Source organism: Rhinoderma darwinii, chromosome 9 (genome assembly GCF_050947455.1).
Source record: "Rhinoderma darwinii isolate aRhiDar2 chromosome 9, aRhiDar2.hap1, whole genome shotgun sequence".
Lineage (NCBI taxonomy): Eukaryota > Metazoa > Chordata > Amphibia > Anura > Rhinodermatidae > Rhinoderma > Rhinoderma darwinii.
Genome location: NC_134695.1, coordinates 12,749,196 through 12,770,806, shown reverse-complemented (window position 1 = coordinate 12,770,806; position 21,611 = coordinate 12,749,196). Strand labels below are relative to the sequence as shown.

Sequence of the window (21,611 nt, the reverse complement as noted above, 5' to 3'; positions counted from 1 at the left end):
ATGGATATACACAAATGATTAGTAAACCGTGAAATCTCCCTGATGTTTATTGCAGTTCAGGCCCATAAGAGCCTTAATTGTATACAATGGTCTGTATATATGTTTATAAGCAATGAGGTATATTACACATTATTCTATAGCCTATATACAGATGTAGAGGGCACCACAATTATTTGGGTCTCAAGAACCAAAGAAAAGCAAATAGAGGTATAACAATATGGATGATCGAGAACAAAATGCACAGAGACCAGTAATACAGGGCCTATACCCAGAATATTAGAACCACAGCGCAGCAGAATGTAGTGTAGCTATTATGGATGACTCAAGATCAAAAGACAAGGTCCAATCAGAACCGTGGACACCTTTCCTGTCATGTGCTGTCTTCTAGCCAAGGAAAAACTGTCCCACACTAAAAAAAATCAAGTAAAAAGCAGGATTTATGTACCATGATATCAGAGCTCCCCAAAATAATTCTCTAGGCAGTGCCTCCGTAGCTTTCCTTACCATGTCAGTGAACAAATGATCTGTCTGCATGTAAAGAGAGGTACTTTAATGTGGGTAACATTGTAGCTGACATGAGCCCATCATTTATCTGCATATATCATTTTTTTACTCCTCGAATGAAACATAAAATATTGCCCTAATATTAGGGAAAAGTCATCGGGCACATTCACTAATAATGGTGTAGTGTGGAAGGGATTACCTATTGAAAGTAACATGTACACAGGGCCAAACCGACAGGAGATGATAGGCGATCATTCATCCATCTTATGTAAAGCTTACTCCTTGTATAGCTAAAAGTTCTGCAACTTGATCATCTTTGTGTTTCAAATCCTCACCATTTCCAAAATCTGTGCTTGCTGTCAGTAAAAGAATATTCTTAACATCTGGAGGCTGAATACTGTGTAGGCCTTCTGAACATGTCACAAATTTCTCTGCTTAGCTCACAGGTTTGGCTAGAATTAATCCAACTGTAGCAAAACCCTAGCTGTGATAAGTATTAGGTCTCTACCAGTTTTCAGCAACTGAATTTAAACTAAGTGTTTCCATTCACTGACAGCAGAGCTCTTGCTAATAGTCAGGAAATTAGATTGCAGAACTTTTTATATACAATAATTAGGCTTAGTTTACATAAAACCAGGGACCCCATTTAAGATCCCTTACTCATATATCGCTCTAATTTCCATTAGTGTGAGCAAGGACTAGGCCCCAGATGTAAGATGATGAACACAGACGAGTACATTCTCCAGAAACCCGCCACAGATCTCTGTTCATTGTTCGACTCTGCTTTCATGGAATACTAATGTATTATCATAATACTTCCACTTGTATGTGGGTTTTTTTAAATCTTCCATTGGGTATTGAGTCTGTGAGCACTGCGACTGAACACTTATAAGTGTGAAGAACATGAACAAACCAAAATTATATTGTAAGGAAGTGATTGAATTTTACTTACACACACACACACACACACACACACACACACACACACACACACACACCCTCCCCCCATGTGGTAATTGGGATATGGCAAAATAAGTTCTTGATAGGAGTCTAGACCCTTACCAATCTCTAGAGCGAAGGGGCAGCAATTCTCCCATTGGACATTTTTCATTGTGAAGCGGACTGGCATTACAGTCCCAGCTTTCTATCTCTACTCCCATTAAATGAACGTTTTGATGAGTAACTGCAGCTTAGGTGCATTATCTTTCTAGTAATCACATCAGTGGCTCAAACTGCCGCTATGTTCTCCGTGCTGTACACTGTACTTCGTTATCAGTGCTCATCTGAGCAAGTAAAGCTGCAAACGCTATAGACATCTGATCATGGAGTCCTGATTCCTATTAAGGTACATTTACACCTACCGCACTTTCTACTTTATGGCCACAGTAAACTTTACAGTGTAGCCAACAGTACTAAAAAAAAAAAAAGCCTGTTTACATAATGTGACCGTAAACTGTAGCACAACTTAGGTGTCAGGCTGTTGTTGTGAACATACTTAGGTTGTCTTTGTAAAGATAAGTTTGGTCCATATATTTCTAGCCAATATAAGAAGACAGCTTTGCTCTTATGGTTTCTAGAGAATGTAAAAATAGAAATACAGATATATGTATTTGTTATATCTCTATCTCTCATTGCGTTACGCACACTTTAAAAGTGGTCGGAGCAGGCTAAGTTCAGAGTTGTAAAAAAGAACTCTCATGGTTTCTGCTGCTTGACCTGTGCAGTCTTACATCAATTGAAAGGCTAATTAAAAATGGCAAGTAAACCACTAGTGAGATTAGATGTAACAGCAGCCCATCTCCTGATACAAATGAGCCTAAAAAACCCACTATAAACACATTTTTCTTGGTTACTGGCATCTTAAATATTTAGGCAACAAAATAATCTCAATTGCTGCAAGTCTGATTCCTCCAGCCAATAACTTAATAAATCAGCAAAAATTGTTCAGTCCAATTTTGTGGTGGGGCTGATCGAGTGAAGTCAGTATCTCTATGGCTACATGTGGACTGTTAGCAGTAAAATCATGCGCAAACTCAAGGTAGGAAAAAATGTGCAGTAATTGCATTAATTCCAGCATGGTTGGTATTTTTTGCAATTTTTACAAGTCACCTACAACTTTTTCCCTTATAGGAAAACATTGAAGTTACGTAAATGTCATCATTTTACCTCAAGCAGATGGGCCATAGCACTAATGTATTAGATGCCTGCTCTATTAGAAGAAACATTACCTTTTCATTAGTCATACAAAATAGTATTAATTTACTGAATCCAAACCTTGCGTTTGAGTGGAGAATATTTATACCACATGAGTATGCAAGAGATGGGCCTAAAACTACCAATTTCTATTCTAATGACATAAAAGGGTGCATTCACGTGTAGAGGTAGTTTGGCATGCGCTCTGTCCAGGCCAAAAAAATAATCTGTGGTAAAACTGCATTCAGTACCACACTCCAAACTACCACTATGTGTGAAGGCAACCTCAGGGTATGTGCACACGACCTCTTTTCAGGCATAATGGTGGCGGTTTACGCCTGAAAAGACGGCTCCCATACATCTGCCCATTGCTTGCAATGGGTTTTACAGTGTACTGTGCAGACGAGCTGTCATTTTACACGTCGCTGTGAAAAGACTGCCGCGTCAAAGAAGTGCAGGACACTTCTTGGGACGGAATTGGAGCCGTTTTTCATTGTCTCCAATGAAAACAAGCTCCAATTATGTCCGTGAAAAACGCATGTCCTTGTAAAAATATCTGAAATTCAGGAGCTGTTTTCTCCTGAAAACAGCTCCGTAATTTCAGACGTATTTGGCGTTGTCGTGTGCACATACCCTTAGGCTTCTTTCAACCCTAATGAATATAAATCTTCTATATAAGGAAAACCAGCAGGGGTAGAGATTACTGATGAGTACGCTAGAATCTGAGTATATGCTCCATTATCCACATCTGGTCTGAATAGACATAAGCTTACTATACAGCCATCACCCACACCTCATATTCTATTATCTTCTATCTCCGGTAGACCCATAGACAGTGAAGTGGCCGAGCATGCACAGTCCCACTCCAATCACATAGGGAACTCCAGGATCAATGGAGTCCTAGTGGTCAGACCCCCACTGATCAGATCTTTAGCACCTATCCTCTGGATAGGTGATAATGAGAAAACCCCTTTATTACACATGTGCAAATCTGTTTGCAAAAAATAAAAATGAAAGTGCACCTTTATATTACATCCCCGACTGCACCTGCAATTACCAATAGTGGTTTAAATCTTATTTTCTCATAAAGGAACAAATACACATTAGATTCCCAAATCCAACATTCTATGGAGGTTAAACATACGGTAGATTGTTACTTGGGCAGACTAACAGCAAAAATAAAGACCAGTTTGAAGTCATACACAATGATGAACAATAAGAGAAAGAGGAACACACGACACCAAGTTATCATCCAGTAACTTTGTAATGTGCCCTATTGCTTGTGGGAGCAGATTATGGCTCAACAGTATGTTTGTGGGATGGAAGGACTCCCAGCATGTCTTCCTATGGCTTATCCTACCATAGAATATCAGCATTTAACTCAATTAAATAAAAATAACTAACACTTTGATGCCGCATAGCACATTCTTCTTGCTGTGTTTGCCGATGTCCATGTATATCCACATCATATTGCACACACATGCCTGCACCAAATCTGTAGTATCTATTTGATCAGTCTATAATGCATTTTAGGAAGAATGTGTGCCTTAAAATAAATCGCTTGGTTTGCCTGTCCTATACATTCATTACGTAGTTCCAGCTTGCATCTCCTGGTCATTTCAAGGACAGTACATGGAGGAAACCCCATCTTAATCCATCATAGCTTCCAGCATCTCTAGGAAAAGCTTGTGCATAGGGACAGTCCCTTCTTCTCGTAGGGCATGGAAGTGTTGGAGGACTCTGCCAGCAGTCTGGCGAAGTAAGGGGAGTGTAAGAAGCAATTTCCCATCACGACAGGGTTCCTCAGGGTGGCGACTTGATTCGTATTCACTGAGTGCCTCTTGCAGAGCATCACGGAGACGTAAAACTGCATCTGGGTCTTCAATGTGCACAGAATCTACAAAGAAAATAAGAAGACATAAAAATCTTACACCTAATCTGTTAACCGATTAAGGACCACCCGCTGTATATACACTAGTCCTTCTCAATGAATTAGAAGATCAAAAAGTTAATTTCAGTAATTCAATTCAAAAAGTGAAAACGCATGTTCTATAGAGTCATTACACACAGTGATCGATTTCCAGCATTTTTTTCTTCTAATGTTGATGATTATGGTATCCGTTAATGAAAACCCCAAATTGTGTCAGAAAATTATATAAGCCCAATTTCAAAAATTATTTTTAATACTGAAATGTTGGCCTACTGAAAAGTATGTACAGTATATACTCTCAATACTTGGTCGGGGCTCCTTATGCATGAATTACTGCATCAATACGCTGTGGCATGGAGATCAGGCACTGCTGAGGGGTTATCAATGCAGCGTGGCATGGAGGCGATCAGCCTGTGGCACTGTTGAGGTGTTCGGGAAGCCCAGGTTGCTTTGATAGCGGCCTTCAGCTCGTCTGCATTGTTGGGTCTGGTGTCTCATCTTCCTCTTGACAATACCCCATAGATTCTCTCTGGGGTTTAGGTCAGGCGAGTTTGCTGGCCAATCAAGCGCAGTGATACTGTGGTTATTACACCAGGTATTGGTACTTTTGGCAGTGTGGGCAGGTGCCAAGTCCTGCTGGAAAATGAAATCAGCATCTCCATGAAGCTTGTCAGCAGAGGGAAGCATGAAGTGCTCTAAAATTTCCTGGTGGACGCTGCGGTGACTCTGGACTTGATATAACAGTGGACCAACACCAGCAGATGACATGGCTCCCCAAACCATCACTGACTGTGGAAACTTCACACTGGACGGCAAGCAACTTGGATTGATGCCTCTTCACTCTTCCTCCAGACTCTGGGACTGAGATTTCCAAATTAAATTCAAAATTTACTTTCATTTGAAAACAGGACTTTGGACCACTGAGCAACAGTGTTGGTCCACTGTGTTATATCAAGTCCAGAGTCGACGCAGCTGTCTACCAGGAAATCTTCGAGCGCTTGATGCTTCCCTCTGCTGACAAGCTTTATGGAGATGCTGATTTCATTTTCCAGCAGGACTTGGCACCTGCCCACACTGCCAAAAGTACCAAGACCTGGTTTAATAACCACAGTATCAGCAAACTCGCCTGACCTAAACCCCATAGAGAATCTATGGGGTATTGTCAAGAGAAAGATGAGACTCGAGACCCAACAATGCGGACGAGCTGAAGTCCGCTATCAAAGCAACCTGGGCCTCCATAACACCTCAACAGTACCACAGGCTGATCGCCTCCATGCCACGCCACATTGATGCAGTAATTCATGCGAAAGGAGCCCCAACCAAGTATTGAGGGCAGATACTGTACATACTTTTCAGTTGGCCAACATTTTAAAAATAATTTTTTAAATTGGGCTTATATAATATTTTCTGAGACACAAAATTTTGGTTTTCATTAACTGTTAGCCGTAATCATCAACATTAAAAGAAAATAATGCTGGAAATAGATCACTCAGTGTGTAATGAATCTATAGAATATATGAGTTTCACTTTTTGAATTGAATTACTGAAATACATTACATTTTTGATGACATTCTAATTCATTGAGAAGGACTGGTATATGTATATATATATATATATATATATATATATATATATATATATATACTTGCTTCCCGAACGATTGGGAACAGCAGTCATATACTGCCAGGGGCCCTTGAGAGAAGACAGACTTGGTTTTTACCACATTTGTCTTGTCTGTGCTCACATACACAGTGCTCATTGAGCACTGTGTATGGAAAAGAGGCAGCGATTGGTGCCAGTAATAATGTGACTGGTCACATGATCACCGGAATGCCGGTAGAAGAGTCCTACCAGGCACAGAAGACCCCTTAGCGATAATGGTCACTATATCAGGGTCGATTTCCCCTGTGACTAGGGCGTTGGTGCAATGGAAAGTTAAAATTAAATGTCTCCCAAAAGGTCTCATCTGACCTGAATAATAAAATTAAAATGACCGAAAAACCTCCCCAAAAACCGCTCCCCCTGCCAATCATTGTCATAACGCTAGCCCAGATGCAATCACCCTAAAATAGAAATGTAATATATCAAATAAGTAGACGTCGATCACAAATAAGAGTATTTTGGGGTAACACTATATTATTACCAGAAAAAAAAAAAATAGTTGTTTTTTTTCCTACAAATTATAAGCCTAAAAATGGTATAAAAAAAAAAAATAAGCAAAAATTATTGGTATAAAAATCATCAGAAAATAAATCTGCATTGGTCACGGATAAAACAAAAATCGCAGGAATCACGGCGCTAGCCCAACACAAAAAAAATTATAGCCGTTTAACTAGCGCATGCTAAAAATGTCTAAACTGTGATTGGACCTTAAAGAACTAAGTATTGTGTGATATAAATAGGCCTTTAGGAGTGGATCTTTCACTTTAACACTATTTTGTTAATCTCAATAGGTTCAAAATTCTGTGCAAAATAATTTCTAAATATATCATAGTAGTAATAGCTTTGTTTTTCTTACGCCCCATGCACACGACCGTGCCCGTGATTACAGGCACGGCGAGCTGCGGTCAATCATCCGCATCTGCGGACCGTGCTCCCATTATAAAGTATGGGAGAACAGTCCGTAAAATAAAAATAGCACATGTCCTATATTTTACGGAAGGTTATCTACGGTCATTTGCATGGGGCCTTATACAGAGTTTAAAATCTCCTGTGTAGACATAGCATTACATGGATTTGTCTGCCTACAGCTACCAGTAGGGGGAGCTTATGAGCCAACTTCATACCTTAATAAATAAACACTATGCAGTAAGCACCTCTAACGGTGACTGCAGGCCACCAGAATTTCCTCTCAACTCTATACGGTGGATTCAGAGCTGTGTATCAGAAAATTGTAACTCCAACCACTATAAGGATATATTAAGAAATTAATCCACACAGAATGTTGGAACTAAAAACAGCATGGTGTTTAAGGTTGGCATTCCCTTTAACCCCTTGGTGGCCAGCCTATTTTAGACCTTAAAGGGAAGGTGTCATGATTTTTTTTTCTCTTAATCATATTGCTTTTAATATAATATTTTCGATTAACGACACATACAGAGATGCTGTACGGCACATACAACCCCATAGAGAATGCGAACGGGAGCCATTCCATTCTCAGTTGCGTGCGCCGTCTGTGTGGGAATGGCGCATGCGCCGGTCCAACACAGACCAAAACGAAGCTCGTTCGTAGAGCGAAATCCGGCGCCATTATGTGGACCGGAAGCCGCTGCTGGACAGTAAGATGACGACTTCCGGCCGTGGCTTCCGGCGATACGTTCAAAGAAGCGAAGGCGCAAGGAAGAGGAGCGTAGACCAGCGGAGGCAGGATCAGGTAATTTATGTTCGTGTATGATGTGTTTATGTTCGTGTATGTTCATGTGATACGGTCTGCTGAGCCCTGTATCTAATCCTCCTAGCACTGTGCAGTTGCCCAGAAAATGGTGGCACACAGTGTAGGTTTGAAGACATTGAAACCCTTCCTTCTCCTGGCACTAGCCAGAAGGAGGGGGGCCGGGGGGGGGGGATTGTGTGAGGACACTAGAGGAGAGTGTGTCCACCCCAAATTTGCAGCATAAATCAATGAGGTTGCTTTACCACAGTGACCATGCTGCAATTTTGGGAACTGCTCCCTCTAGTGGCCAGCACATGGAAATGTTATAAATTAGAATCTAATTTATAATATTTCTTGACTTGTGAAAAATTAAAAAAATCAAAACAATGTGTAATCACTTATATACTAATTGTTTAACTGAAAAAAATAAAATTTCTAGCGATACATTCCAAGCCATTTTTTAAGTTTTTCCATCGTCTTATTCAAAGAGCTATAATTTTTTTATTTTTGCGTCAACACAGCTGTATAAGGTCTTGTTTTTTGCGGGACAAGTTGTCATTTTTAATAGCACCATTTTGGGGTACATATTTATTGATTAACTTTTATTAACTTTTTTTGGGGGTGGGGAATAGAAAAAAACTTGCAATTTCGCCACACTTTTTTGCGTCCTAAACTTACGCCGTTTACCGTGTTGTATAAATAACAACTTTATTCAGTGGGTTGTTGCGATTGCAACGATACCAAATTTGTAGCGTTTTTGTATGTTTTACTACTTTTACACAGTGAAAACACTTTTCTCCAATATTATTTGTTTTTGTGTCTCCATATTTGAAGAGCCGCAACTCTTATTTTTTCGCTGATGCAATTGTAGGAGGACTTTTTTTTGCGGGACGACTTGTAGTTTTTAACGGTACCATTTTGGAGTAGATGCGACTTTTTGATGACTTTTTATCACTTTTTTTTTTTAAGGCTGGATTGAAAGAAAATTGCATGGTATTTTATTTTATTTTTTAAGACGTTCACCGTGTGGGTTTAATGATGTAATAACTTTATAGTCGGGGTCGTTACGGATGCGGCGATACAAAATATGTGTAACGTTTTTACTTTATTTTGTTTGTTAATAATAAAGCATTTTGTAAGGGGGAAAAGTGGGTTTTTCATTTTTTTTTCCACTTTTTATTAAGCTTTTTTTTTTTATACTAGTCCCACTAGGGGACTTCACTATGCGATTATCCGATCGCATTTGTAATAAACTGCAATACTTCTGTATTGCAGTGTATTATGCCTGTCCGTGTAAAACGGACAGGCATCTGCTAGGTCATGCCAGAGGCATGATTTAGCAGGCATTCACTACAGGCAGACCTGGGGGCCTTTATTAGGCCCCCGGCTGCCATCGGAGACACAGACGCTCGGTGATCTTATCACCGGGATGAGAGGGAGCTCCCTCTCGCTCTCTCCAAAACCACTCCGATGCGGTGCACGCTATTGAGCACCGCATCTGAAGGGTTAAACGGGTGAGATCGATACGAATATCGATCTCACCCGTTCCAGCAGGGACACCCCGCCCCCAGCTGCCTCTGGTAGCTGAGAGATTTAATGGCTCCCTGCTCTGTTTATTTATTCCGATGCAGCGCCGTAAAATGGCTATTGCATCGGAATAAAGCCCGTTAGTGGCCGCCGTAAAAACACTATGGGGCCGTCACTAACGTGTTAAGTAACAGAGTAACCAATGTGCAATAACAAAGGAGTTGTCCACTTTGTCTTTTTAATTAGTTTATTTGTAGAATAGGAAGTCATACAATTTTCTAATGTACAAGTATAAGAAAGGTATGTGAGCAGAATTTCTAATAGAAGTGTAGTAGACACCTTTCCCTTCACAGTAGAATATATAGCCCACAGATCAGTGCTGTGTAATGCATCCATGAGCTAACTGAACATGACTAAACATGGCCTCCGTCCTGTGACCACTTACACACACTTGATTCTAGTATTCAGTTACTAACAGGGCTACATGCCATTCATGTGTGGGCACAACATAGGGTACACTTTCATGGGCTAGGTAAAATAGACTCATGGTGGAATAATGATGAACTACTTCACTGTGTGATTTACCTGTATAAACTGTCTCTAGATGTTAATAAAGTTAAATGTGGAAAAAAAAAAAAACACGCACAGGAGAGATCATGTAAATGCGGCTGCTACACAGACACTGACAGACACTGACAGACACTGACAGACACTGACAGACACTGACAGACACTGACAGACACTGACAGACACTGACAGACACTGACAGACACTGACAGACACTGACAGACACTGACAGACACTGACAGACACTGACAGACACTGACAGACACTGACAGACACTGACAGACACTGACAGACACTGACAGACACTGACAGACACTGACAGACACTGACAGACACTGACAGACACTGACAGACACTGACAGACACTGACAGACACTGACAGACACTGACAGACACTGACAGACACTGACAGACACTGACAGACACTGACAGACACTGACAGACACTGACAGACACTGACAGACACTGACAGACACTGACAGACACTGACAGACACTGACAGACACTGACAGACACTGACAGACACTGACAGACACGATGATCAGGCTGAAAACCTTTTACTACTTAGTGAAATACTATTAACCTGGTCAGGGTTTCCTGAATGACAGTGATCACATGACGTGTGGGTGGTGGGTCACATGACTGACACTATGTTTAGTCCTTTCAGTTATCCTATGGATGCATTACAATGGACCAAGAGGTGGGCTATACCATTATTTATTTATTAATTTCTTTTAGACAGAGGTGCCATTATGGATCTCTAAGGCTACACTCACACGACAGAGAAAAAAACGGCCATGTGACGGATCCTGGCCAAGAAGACTCCCAGGGCACTGCGCTACTTGAAGCACTGAGCCCGGGGGAAGCCCTTGAAGTCACTGCAGAAATCCCCAGCCAGAGCATCGGCAAAGCTCTGGCCAGGGATTCCGCTCCTAGAGAGAGCCCCTCGCGTCACTGTCCTTATATTGACAGGGACGTCAGGGAATTCTCTGGGAGCAGAATCACCGGCCAGAGTGTCAGCAAAGCTCCGGCTGGGGATTCCGCTCCTAGAGGGAGCCCCAATGGTGCTATCTACAGAGGAGGGGGGTGTAGCTTTATCCACAGGGTGGGGTGTTTGTGATGATATCTACAGGGGGAAAGTGTGGCACTATCTCCATGGGCACTGTGGAACTATATGGGCACTATCTAGAGGAACACTGTGGCGCTATATACATGGGCACTGTGTATGGCACTATCTACAGTGGGCACTGTGACACTATCTACAGGAAGAGCCCTCCTATCGATATCAATGGGAGGGTCAGACGGAATACGCCCGAAGAACGAGCAGGACGCTTATTTTTCCAGCTAGCTGAAATAAATACCTAGCAGAAAAATGAAGCATCTCACTCGCATTGAAATGGGAGGCAGAATTTTGGAGTGGAATCCGGCAAAAAAATTCCTGTGTGAACATAACCCTGCCAGTGAATGTGAACAATACATAGGTCCAAACAGAATTAGTTTGGTCTGCACTGTAAATAATCCATATATTATATTCCTTTTATTTGAATAAACAAATAATTACAACATACCTGAGTTTGTAAGGGTGAGGGCTTTTAACATGACATATTCTTCTCTTTCCACACGCAAGGCCCGATACTTGCGCACCAGATGAAGAACACAAGAGCAGAGGTCAGTCAGGCGGGCAGAATGTGAGGACTCCTCATCCAACACAAAATCCTCAGCAAACACAACTTCATCTTCATAAGGTAGTGAGCGGAACACAACTCCCAAAAGGAGAACCTCCATCCACACACTCTGCAAGAGACTCATCTGGTCCGATAACGAAAGAGAAGAAAAACCTGAAAAAGAGAACGGTTATCGGTGAACGTTGAGCTACTTAAAGGGGTTGTCAGGACATAGGACTGTTTTTCATACTGATGACCTATCCACAGGATTGGTAATCAGTTTATGATCGGTGGGGGTCCGACACCCAGACCCCGTAACGATCAGCTACACCAGCTGCCTCCGGGCACCGGATGTTTGTGCCGGAAGCAGATGTCTCTGGTCATAGAATAGCGGCCATGCTACAGTACTGCAGCTCAGATTCAAGTGAATAGGAGCAGAGTTGCAGTTCTGCATCACTGCTGCTATGCGGTGTATGGAGCCATCTGCTTCCGGCACTGAACACTGCATAACATCCGATGCCCAGGTGTTGGACCCCCACTGATCATATACTTATGAACTATCCTGTGGAAAGGTCATCAGTATCAAAAACCGTCCCGTGCCCGGACAACCCCTTTAAAAAGACACCACCGACGTATGTAAACAATACAGCAAGATGAAAAGGCCAGAGAAATCCTCGTCCAGGTGATGAAAGGCTTTTGCAATAATGTAATATAGTCATGTGACTGCATTGTCCTTGGGCTCTGGCTATGTGGCCTTCTGCAGCCTAAAGTGAGTTTTTCAGATTGTATGTAAATTAAGCGTAATAACTGTATAATGAAAAGCTATTTCACAAAGAATTAGGGTATGTCCACACGTAGCGTAAACACTGGGGATTTTCCGCAACCGGTTTCATTGTGAAAAATCCGCAGAGTATTATAGTAGCAGCAGAGTAAATGAGATTTTAACAAATCTCATACACTAGCTGCGTAAATTTAAAAAAAAAAAATAGTTCATATATTGACCTGAAGTGTGTTTTTTTTAATCCGCAGCATGTCAATTTATGCATCTGAATTGTTGCTTTTCTGTTGCGGGTTTTCCCAATTTAATTCAATGGGGAGGCAAAACCTGCAACAAATAGCAAATGCTGCGGTTTTTGCAAAGGCTTAAACATACCACCCATCCAGGCCGGCCTCCAAGGATGACGTTTCATCCCCTGTAACAGCTGCAGCATCTTCCCAGAAGGCCGGACAACAGAGGGACCCATCGCCATGACAATAGGGAGCTATTTAATATAGTATAAACTTTTTTTTTCTCAACCAAAAGCACCACAATTTAGTGCGGTTTTTCGGGCGGAATTCCCTGCGGCTTCTAGGACGTATCTGCTGTGTACGTTTGCGCAGCATATCTGCACTGTGTGAACATGGCATTAAGGTCCATTCAAAGTTGCTAACAATAGGGTGAACGAGCCTTCGTACGAACGCTACTTACCGATCATATCCCTGTTTAAACAGAGCATAGCTGAGTCGACCAATGAAAAGACGCTCGTTCATCGGCTGATCGCATCTTTTATGCGACCAGAAAATAGTCGCTAGTCAGCAGGGACATGTGCTGCCGATATGATGCAAATACATGGGGGGGGGCATGATTGTTGCACCTTATGAATGGAGCAAACGAGCACCAATCAACAAGCTGTATTGTTCATCTCCACTCGTTAAAAGGTGGCTAGACACGGGCGATATATGTATTGTATCAGGTAATACTCTGGAGGATTAAAACATGTACAGACGTTTAGTTATTCTCAGACAGTGGCGTAGCTATAGGGGTTGCGACCGGGCTCCTAAGCCTGGGGGGCCCGCAGGTCGTGCTTTCAACTGTATTTGAGTCCTCAGGACGCAGATTCAGTTCAATGCTGGAGCCTTGCTCCAGCATTCACTGTGCCACGAGCTGCTCGGTTCAGGGAGGCGCCCAGTCGCTCACAGCACAGTGCAGAGGAGGAGAAGGATCTCCTTAACCCGTCGTGGGAACGGGGATAGGTAAGTAATTATGTTATTATTTTTCTATTAGGTACATACATATGGGGACATTATACTGGGTATGGGAGGGGGGGGGCTCATATGGTAGCTGCTGAGGGAGCATTATACTCTATGGGTGGCATTATACTATATAGGACAGTTAAGGGGGGCATTATACTGTATGGGACAGCTATAGGGGGCATTATACTGCATGGGGGGCATTATACTGTATGCGACAGCTATGGGGGCATTATACTGTATGGGCGGCATTATACTGTATGGGAAATTATATTGTATGTGGCAGCCATGGAGGGCATTATACTGTATAGGCGGCATTATACTGTATGGAGCAGCTATGGGGGCATTATACTGTATGTGCCAGCTATGGGGCATTATACTGTGAAGACATTCATGGGGTCTGTCGGGCAAGGCGGCTGGGCATAAGCGTGCACAGGGGTCTAGTGGTGTTGGGGAGGGGTAGGAGGGGACCCAAGCTGAATTCTTGCACCAGGACCCATGAGCCTTTAGCTACGCCCCTGTCTCCAGATATACAAAAATGTTCCAATTCACTCATAGCAAGCAGAGATCTGGAAAGCAGGGAGGAATTGAAACACATTAGAAAGTTGCAGGACCTTTATTATACAATGATAAAGCTTTATTTACTTAAAACTGAAAAGCCCTTTTTCCCTGTGAAAGGTACAGATGGGTACAGACAACTATTGAATCATAGAAATCACGAGGTTTACCTAGGAGTGAGATTACCATCATACACAGTCAGTGATACTACTCACACACCTGGGATGTTCTTGGCCCAGCTGATAATAATGACAATCTCTCGATCTGCAAGGTCACACAACGTGCTCATGGACTTCAGGTAGCCATCGGGAAGTGATGGGTCGGGCATAGCAAACAGCTTATCTGGCTCTGCCACCAGCAAATGTGATACTACAGTGTTCACTGGTACTAAAGAGCAGAAAACACAAAAGGTCAGTCTACTGAATGAACATGATCAAATATAAGGAGAAGCAGTACGATGTCGCCTACAGCCATGCCCCAACACTAAAGAGATATTTAGGAGCATTACAAATACGCCATCCACGGCCGTCAGATGAACATAGAAAGAAGAAAGCGAGCAATAAAAGAAAAAAGTACATATTAGGGAACTGCAGTAAAATGCACCTCACCTAATGTATGACTAAATAAGTGCAGTGACAGTTCAGACGAAGTTCTTACCTTGTTTCTTGACTACACTTGTTGTACTTTGCTGGGATTGTTGTCCTCCTGGTGTATATTGTAGGATGTCTCCATCTGGTCTTCTCTTATATTTCTGCCGACCCCCTCTTACACGGTCTAAACGAACCCCTGCAAGTCAGAATGAAAAAAGTCCTTCTGTAAAACCTGCTGACTATCACTTTAGATACTGGGATACCATATATCAGGGGTTTCAAACACGCAGATCACGGGCTGCATGCGGCCCCTGAGGCGGTCATCTGTGGCCCGTGGCACCGTAGCTCCCTCAGGAGAGGCGAGAGCAGGCCGAAGGAGGAGTGTGTCGGCGAATGACTAAGCCCCTGACACATTATAGGGGTTTCCCAAGAGCAGGAATTCCGGAGAAGAGCTTATACTAGCGCACTGCTCTGGGACTCTTACTCTGAGCAAGCCCCTGACATTACTGTCCATATATGGACAAGTGATGTCAGGAGCAGAGATGGAGTCCCGGGCAGAGCTCTGGAGTTGCCTTTGATATCACTGTCCATATATGGACAGTGATGTCAGGGGCTTCCCCAGAGTTCTAAAGCAGAGCCTATACTAGTCCACTGCTCTTAAATGGGACTCCGGCTCTGGGGTTGCCTGACATCAAATTCCGGTCCAGGATCCCCTGGCGTCACGGTCTATGGAGGATCCCCGGCTGAATTGTCGTCAACCAACTGGCTGGGGAGTCCACTCCTAGAGGGAGCCCCTGCAATTAGCAACACTGGATTGTTAAAATAAGCACGTGGAGTAAACTCGCAAATTTCCGTTAAGTTTAAACCTAGCGCTATTATTATAGTAATGTAGTATTGTTATAGTAATGTAGTATTATAATAATGTAGTATTGTTATAGTAATGCAGTATTTTTACAGTAGTTCAAACAACGAATTGATTAACAATAATTTTGTATTGTATCAAACTCGAAAGTAATGCGGCCCGTCAACGTCATGATGCCGATTGGTCAGCGTCATGCACTCCTCTGTACAACGCCCACTTGGTCGAAAGTAAAAGTACGCCCACTTGAGCATTAAGAAAGCTCATTAGCATAAACCAAAATCGCTCCTAACGTTGTGAAAAAATATTGTTTTTTTAAATAAAAAGTATTACTGTCACCTACATTATAGCGCCGATCTCCTTATGTAGGAGATAGGGCACTTATAATGTGGTGACAGAGCCTCTTTAATGTTGACAAAGTATCGTTTTGGTATCGAAATCGCAATACTACACAAAGTATCGGTATTGAAGTCCAAATTCTGGTATCGTGACATCCCTACTTGTAATACAGAAAGCAATACCACACAAAATAGTTACTAGTTAACATTTCCCATATGCCTACTTTATGTTAAAATTTTTATATTTCCAGGACGTTACAAGGCTTAGAACTTTAGCAGCTATTTCTCACATTTTCAAGAAAATTTCCAAAACTCATTTTTTAGGGACCAGTTCAGTCCTGAAATGGCTTTGAGGGCCTCATATTTTAGAAACCCCCCATAAGTCACCCAATTTTAAAAAAACTGCACCCATCAAAGTTTTTAAAACAGCATATAAAAAGGCTCTTAACCCCTTAGGCAATTCACAGGAATTAAAGCAAAGTGGAGGTGAAATTCATACGTAAAGAATCCATTTTAATAAAAAAAAAATCTGTAACACAGAAGATTTTAAACAGAGAAATACAACTCAATATTTATTACCCAGATTCTGCAATTTTAAGAAATATCTCACATGTGGCCCTAGTGTGGTAATGGCCTGAAGCAAAGGCCTCAGTAGCAAAGGAGCACCTAGTGGATTTTGGGGCCTCCTTTTTATTAGAATATAATTTAGGCACCATGTCAGGTTTGAAGAGGTCTTGTGGTGCCAGAACAGTGGAAACACCCCTAAAAAGAGGGGTAGAGTGGGCAGTTTTACCCCACAGGTGTTTTGCTGAATTTAGTGTAATGAGACCAGAAAAATTAAAATCTATATTTTTTCCAATAAAACGTAGAAATTATCAATTTTTACAAGGCATAAGAGGAGAAAAAGCACCCCAACATTTGAAAAGCAATTTCTCCCGATTACGGCAATACCCTATATGTGGTAATAAACTGCTGTTGGGACACGGCAGGGCTCATAAAGGAAGTAGCGCCATTAGGCTTTTGGAGCTCAAGTTTTGCTAGAATGGTTTTTGGGTGCCATGTCGCATTTGCAAAGCCCCTGAGGGACCAAAACACTGGAAATCCCCCCCCCCCCCAAAAGAGACCCCATTTGGGAAACTACAGCCCTCAAGAAATCAATGGGTATAGTGAGCATTTTGATCCCACAGGTTTTTTTGTTGAATTTAGTAGAATTAGGCCATGAAAATGAAAATGTTTTTTCTAATAAAATGTAGTTTTAGCTCAGATTTGTCCATTTTCACAATAAAGGAGAAAAAGCACCCCAATATTTGTAAAGCAGACTCTTCGGAGCACGGCAATACCCCATATGTGGTAATAAACTGCTGTTTGGACACACGGCAGGGCTCAGAATGGAAGGAGCACCATTTGGCTTTTGGAGCTCAAATTTAGCTGGAATGGCTTTTGGTAGTCATGTCACATTTGCAAAGCCCCATGGAGGGACCAAAACAGTGGAAACCCCAAAAGTGACGACATTTGGGAAACAACACCCCTTAAGGAATCAATCTAGGGGTATAGTGAGCATTTAGACCCCACAAGTCTTTTGCAGAATTTATTAGAATTAGGCTGTGAAAATGAATATCAACATTGTTCCCACTAAAACGTTGAATTTTTCTATTTTCACAAGAGATAAAGGAGAAAAAGCCGCCCAACATTTGTAAAGCAATTTCTCCCGAATACGGCTATACCCCTCATGTGGTCATAAACTGCTGTTTGGACAAGCTGCAGGGCTCAGAATGACAGGAGTGCTCTTTGGCATGCAGATTTTTCTGGATTGTTTTTTGGGCTCCATGTTGCATTTGCAAAACCCCTGAGGTACCAGAGTAAAGCGGAAGCCCCCAAGAAGTGACCCCATATTGGAAAATACACCCCTCATGGCATTTAGCATTTGCCTGGACATATGACAGGGCTCATAAGTGAAGAGCAACATGCGCATGGGAGGCCCTGAGGTCAAATAGTAAAATTAACCCCCAAATAGCGGCCCCTATTTTGGAAACTACACCCCTTAAGGCGAGTAGCAAGTATTTTGACCCCACAGGTGTTTTTTTCATTATAAATTAATTAACCCTTTCAAGACAGCCATTTTTAACTTTTTCATTTTTGTTTAACACTCCCCGCGTTCGATGAGCCAAAACTTTTTCGTTTTTCCATCAATGTAGTGGTGTGAAGGCCTATTTTTTGCAGGAGGAGTTGTAGTTTCTATCGGCACCGTTTAAAAGTACTATACAATGTACTGAGAAACTGAAAAAAAAAAAAATTCAATTCAGATTCATGCGCGTCCGTTATGCATCAGTGTGCGTGATAACGCATGCCACTCACAAAGAACATCTTTTTTTTTTTTTTATTATTATTATTATTATTTTCAATTGAATTGGTGTGCAAATCACGCATCTGCAATATAGGACATGCAGTGAGTTTCACGCAACAGACTCTCGCTGCGTGAAAACTCCTGCATGTGTGAACGGCCCCATTGAAATCAATGGGTCCGTGTGCTGCACATGATCTCCATGCACAGCACACGGACGTTATGCACATTCATCTGAATGAGCCCTTAGAATAATTTTTCAATATAAATACATTTATTGTTTCATTTGTAGCTGTATTTCATACATAATTTCATAAAGAAAAGACAATCTTTCAGAAACATGTGAAAGAGGGGACTTAATTTATTGACATTTCGGCCAATCCACGGCCTTTGTCACTGTATATGTGGGGAGGTTGTATGTGGGCGTCTGCCAGACATTCCAGATATAGTCCAATAAATCAATTTATATTGAAGAAATTAATTTTACTTCTGTTTTGTATGTGCTGTGGTAAACCGAGACTATATATGTGGACATAAACTGCTGTTTGGGCACATTGTAGGGTTCAGAAGGGAAGGAGCGCCATTTGGCTTTTGGAGCGCAGAGTTGTTCTGTTTGGGTTCTACTGGTATTTCAGTTTATTATGTGGGGGTATATGTAATCTGTGCAGAATACATCAGGGCATAATAAGAGGGTATAATAATGGGGTAAATAATTAATAGTCCGCAGTGTGTGGCCAGTGTCGCACTGATAAATCTTATCCGCTTTTCGAACACTGCACATTTTGAGGTCACCATATTCTGAGAGCCAGAGCTTCTTTATTTTTTCTCCAATGGAGCTGTGTAAGAGCTTATTTGTTGCAGGAGAATCTGTAGTTTTCATTGGTACCATTTTGGGGTACATGTGATTTTTTTTATCACTTTTTATTCAATTTTTTGGCAACCAAGCTGACCAAGAATCAGCAATTCTAAGAATGTCTATTTATTTTTTGTTAGTGTTCACCGTGCGCTATAAACGACTATTTTACTTTATTCTGCTGGTTGGTACAATTCCGGCGATACCATATGTATATACAGTGAAGGAAATAAGTATTTGATCCCTTGCTGATTTTGTAAGTTTGCCCACTGTCTCAAAGACATGAACAGTCTAGAATTTTTAGGCTAGGTTAATTTTACCAGTGAGAGATAGATTATATTTAAAAAAAACGAGAAAATCACATAGTCAAAATTATATATATTTATTTGCATTGTGCACAGAGAAATAAGTATTTGATCCCTTTGGCAAACAAGACTAAATACTTGGTGGCAAAACCCTTGTTGGCAAGCACAGCAGTCAGATGTTTTTTGTAGTTGATGATGATGTTTGCACACATGTTAGATGGAATTTTGGCCCACTCCTCTTTGCAGATCATCTGTAAATCATTAAGATTTCGAGGCTGTCGCTTGGCAACTCGGATCTTCAGCTCCCTCCATAAGTTTTCGATGGGATTAAGGTCTGGAGACTGGCTAGGCCACTCCATGACCTTAATGTGCTTCTTTTTGAGCCACTCCTTTGTTGCCTTGGCTGTATGTTTCGGGTCATTGTCGTGCTGGAAGACCCAGCCACGAGCCATTTTTAATGTCCTGGTGGAGGGAAGGAGGTTATCACTCAGGATTTGACGGTACATGGCTCCATCCATTCTCCCATTGATGCGGTGAAGTAGTCCTGTGCCCTTAGCAGAGAAACACCCCCAAAACATAATGTTTCCACCTCCATGCTTGACAGTGGGGACTGTGTTCTTTGGGTCATAGGCAGCATTTCTCTTCATCCAAACACGGCGAGTTGAGTTAATGCCAAAGAGCTCAATTTTAGTCTTACCTGACCACAGCACCTTCTCCCAATCACTCTCAGAATTATCCAGATGTTCATTTGCAAACTTCAGACGGGGCTGTACTTCAGACGGGCCTTCTTGAGCAGGGGGACCTTGCGGGCACTGCAGGATTTTAATCCATTACGGCGTAATGTGTGACCAATGGTTTTCTTGGTGACTGTGGTCCCAGCTGCCTTGAGATCATTAAAGAGGCGGTCACCAGATTTTGCAACCCCTATCTGCTATTACAGCAGATAGGCGCTGCAATGTAGATTACAGTAACGTTTTTATTTTTAAAAAACGAGCATTTTTGGCCAAGTTATGACCATTTTTGTATTTCTGCAAATGAGGCTTGCAAAAGTACAACTGGGCGTGTTGAAAAGTAAAAGTACAACTGGGCGTGTATTGTGTTCGTTACATCGGGGCGTGTTTACTACTTTTACTAGCTGGGCTTTCTGACGAGAAGTATCATCCACTTCTCTTCAGAACGCCCAGCTTCTGGCAGTGCAGACACAGCCGTGTTCGAGAGATCACGCTGTGACGTCACTTCCCCAGGTCCTGCATCGCGTCAGACGAGCGAGGACACATCGGCACCAGAGGCTACAGATGATTCTGCAGCAGCATCAGCGTTTGCAGGTAAATCGATGTAGCTACTTACCTGCAAACGCTGATGCTGTTGCAGAATCAACTGTAGCCTCTGGTGCCGATGTGGCCGACACGATGCAGGACCTGTGAGTGACGTCACAGATCTGCACTGCCAGAAGCTGGGCGTTGTGAAGAGAAGTGGATGATACTTCTCATCAGAACGCCCAGCTAGTAAAAGTAGTCAAAACGCCCCGATGTACGCACATAATACACGCCCAGTTGTACTTTTACTTTTCAACACGCCCAGTTGTACTTTTGCAAGCCTCATTTGCATAAATACAAAAATGGCCATAACTTGGCCAAAAATGCTCGTTTTTTAAAAAATAAAAACGTTACTGTAATCTACATTGCAGCGCCTATCTGCTGCAATAGCAGATAGGGGTTGCAAAATCTGGTGACAGAGCCTCTTTAACAAGTTCCCCCCGTGTAGTTTTCGGCTGAGCTCTCACCTTCCTCAGGATCAAGGATACTCCACGAGGTGAGATTTTGCATGGAGCCCCAGATCGATGTCGATTGACAGTCATTTTGTATGTCTTCCATTTTCGTACTATTGCACCAACAGTTGTCTCCTCACCCAGCGTCTTACTTATGGTTTTGTAGCCCATTCCAGCCTTGTGCAGGTCTATGATCTTGTCCCTGACATCCTTAGAAAGCTCTTTGGTCTT

The 21,611-nt window shown here is 42.1% G+C and overlaps 1 protein-coding gene across 1 annotated transcript in view; it reads right to left on the bottom strand.

Annotated features, from left to right (window-relative positions):
* Positions 1-18: 18 nt before the first annotated feature.
* ESRRA (estrogen related receptor alpha) overlaps positions 19-21,611 on the bottom strand; it is a 34,026-nt gene continuing 12,433 nt past the window's right edge. Inside the window, exons 5-8 of the mRNA XM_075837270.1 lie at positions 14,984-15,112; positions 14,546-14,713; positions 11,663-11,932; positions 19-4,594 (exon numbers count right to left, since the gene is read on the bottom strand). Of these exons, the coding sequence (XP_075693385.1) occupies positions 4,347-4,594; positions 11,663-11,932; positions 14,546-14,713; positions 14,984-15,112 (815 nt within the window). The 3' untranslated portion in view covers positions 19-4,346. The remainder of the gene's footprint in view (positions 4,595-11,662; positions 11,933-14,545; positions 14,714-14,983; positions 15,113-21,611) is intronic.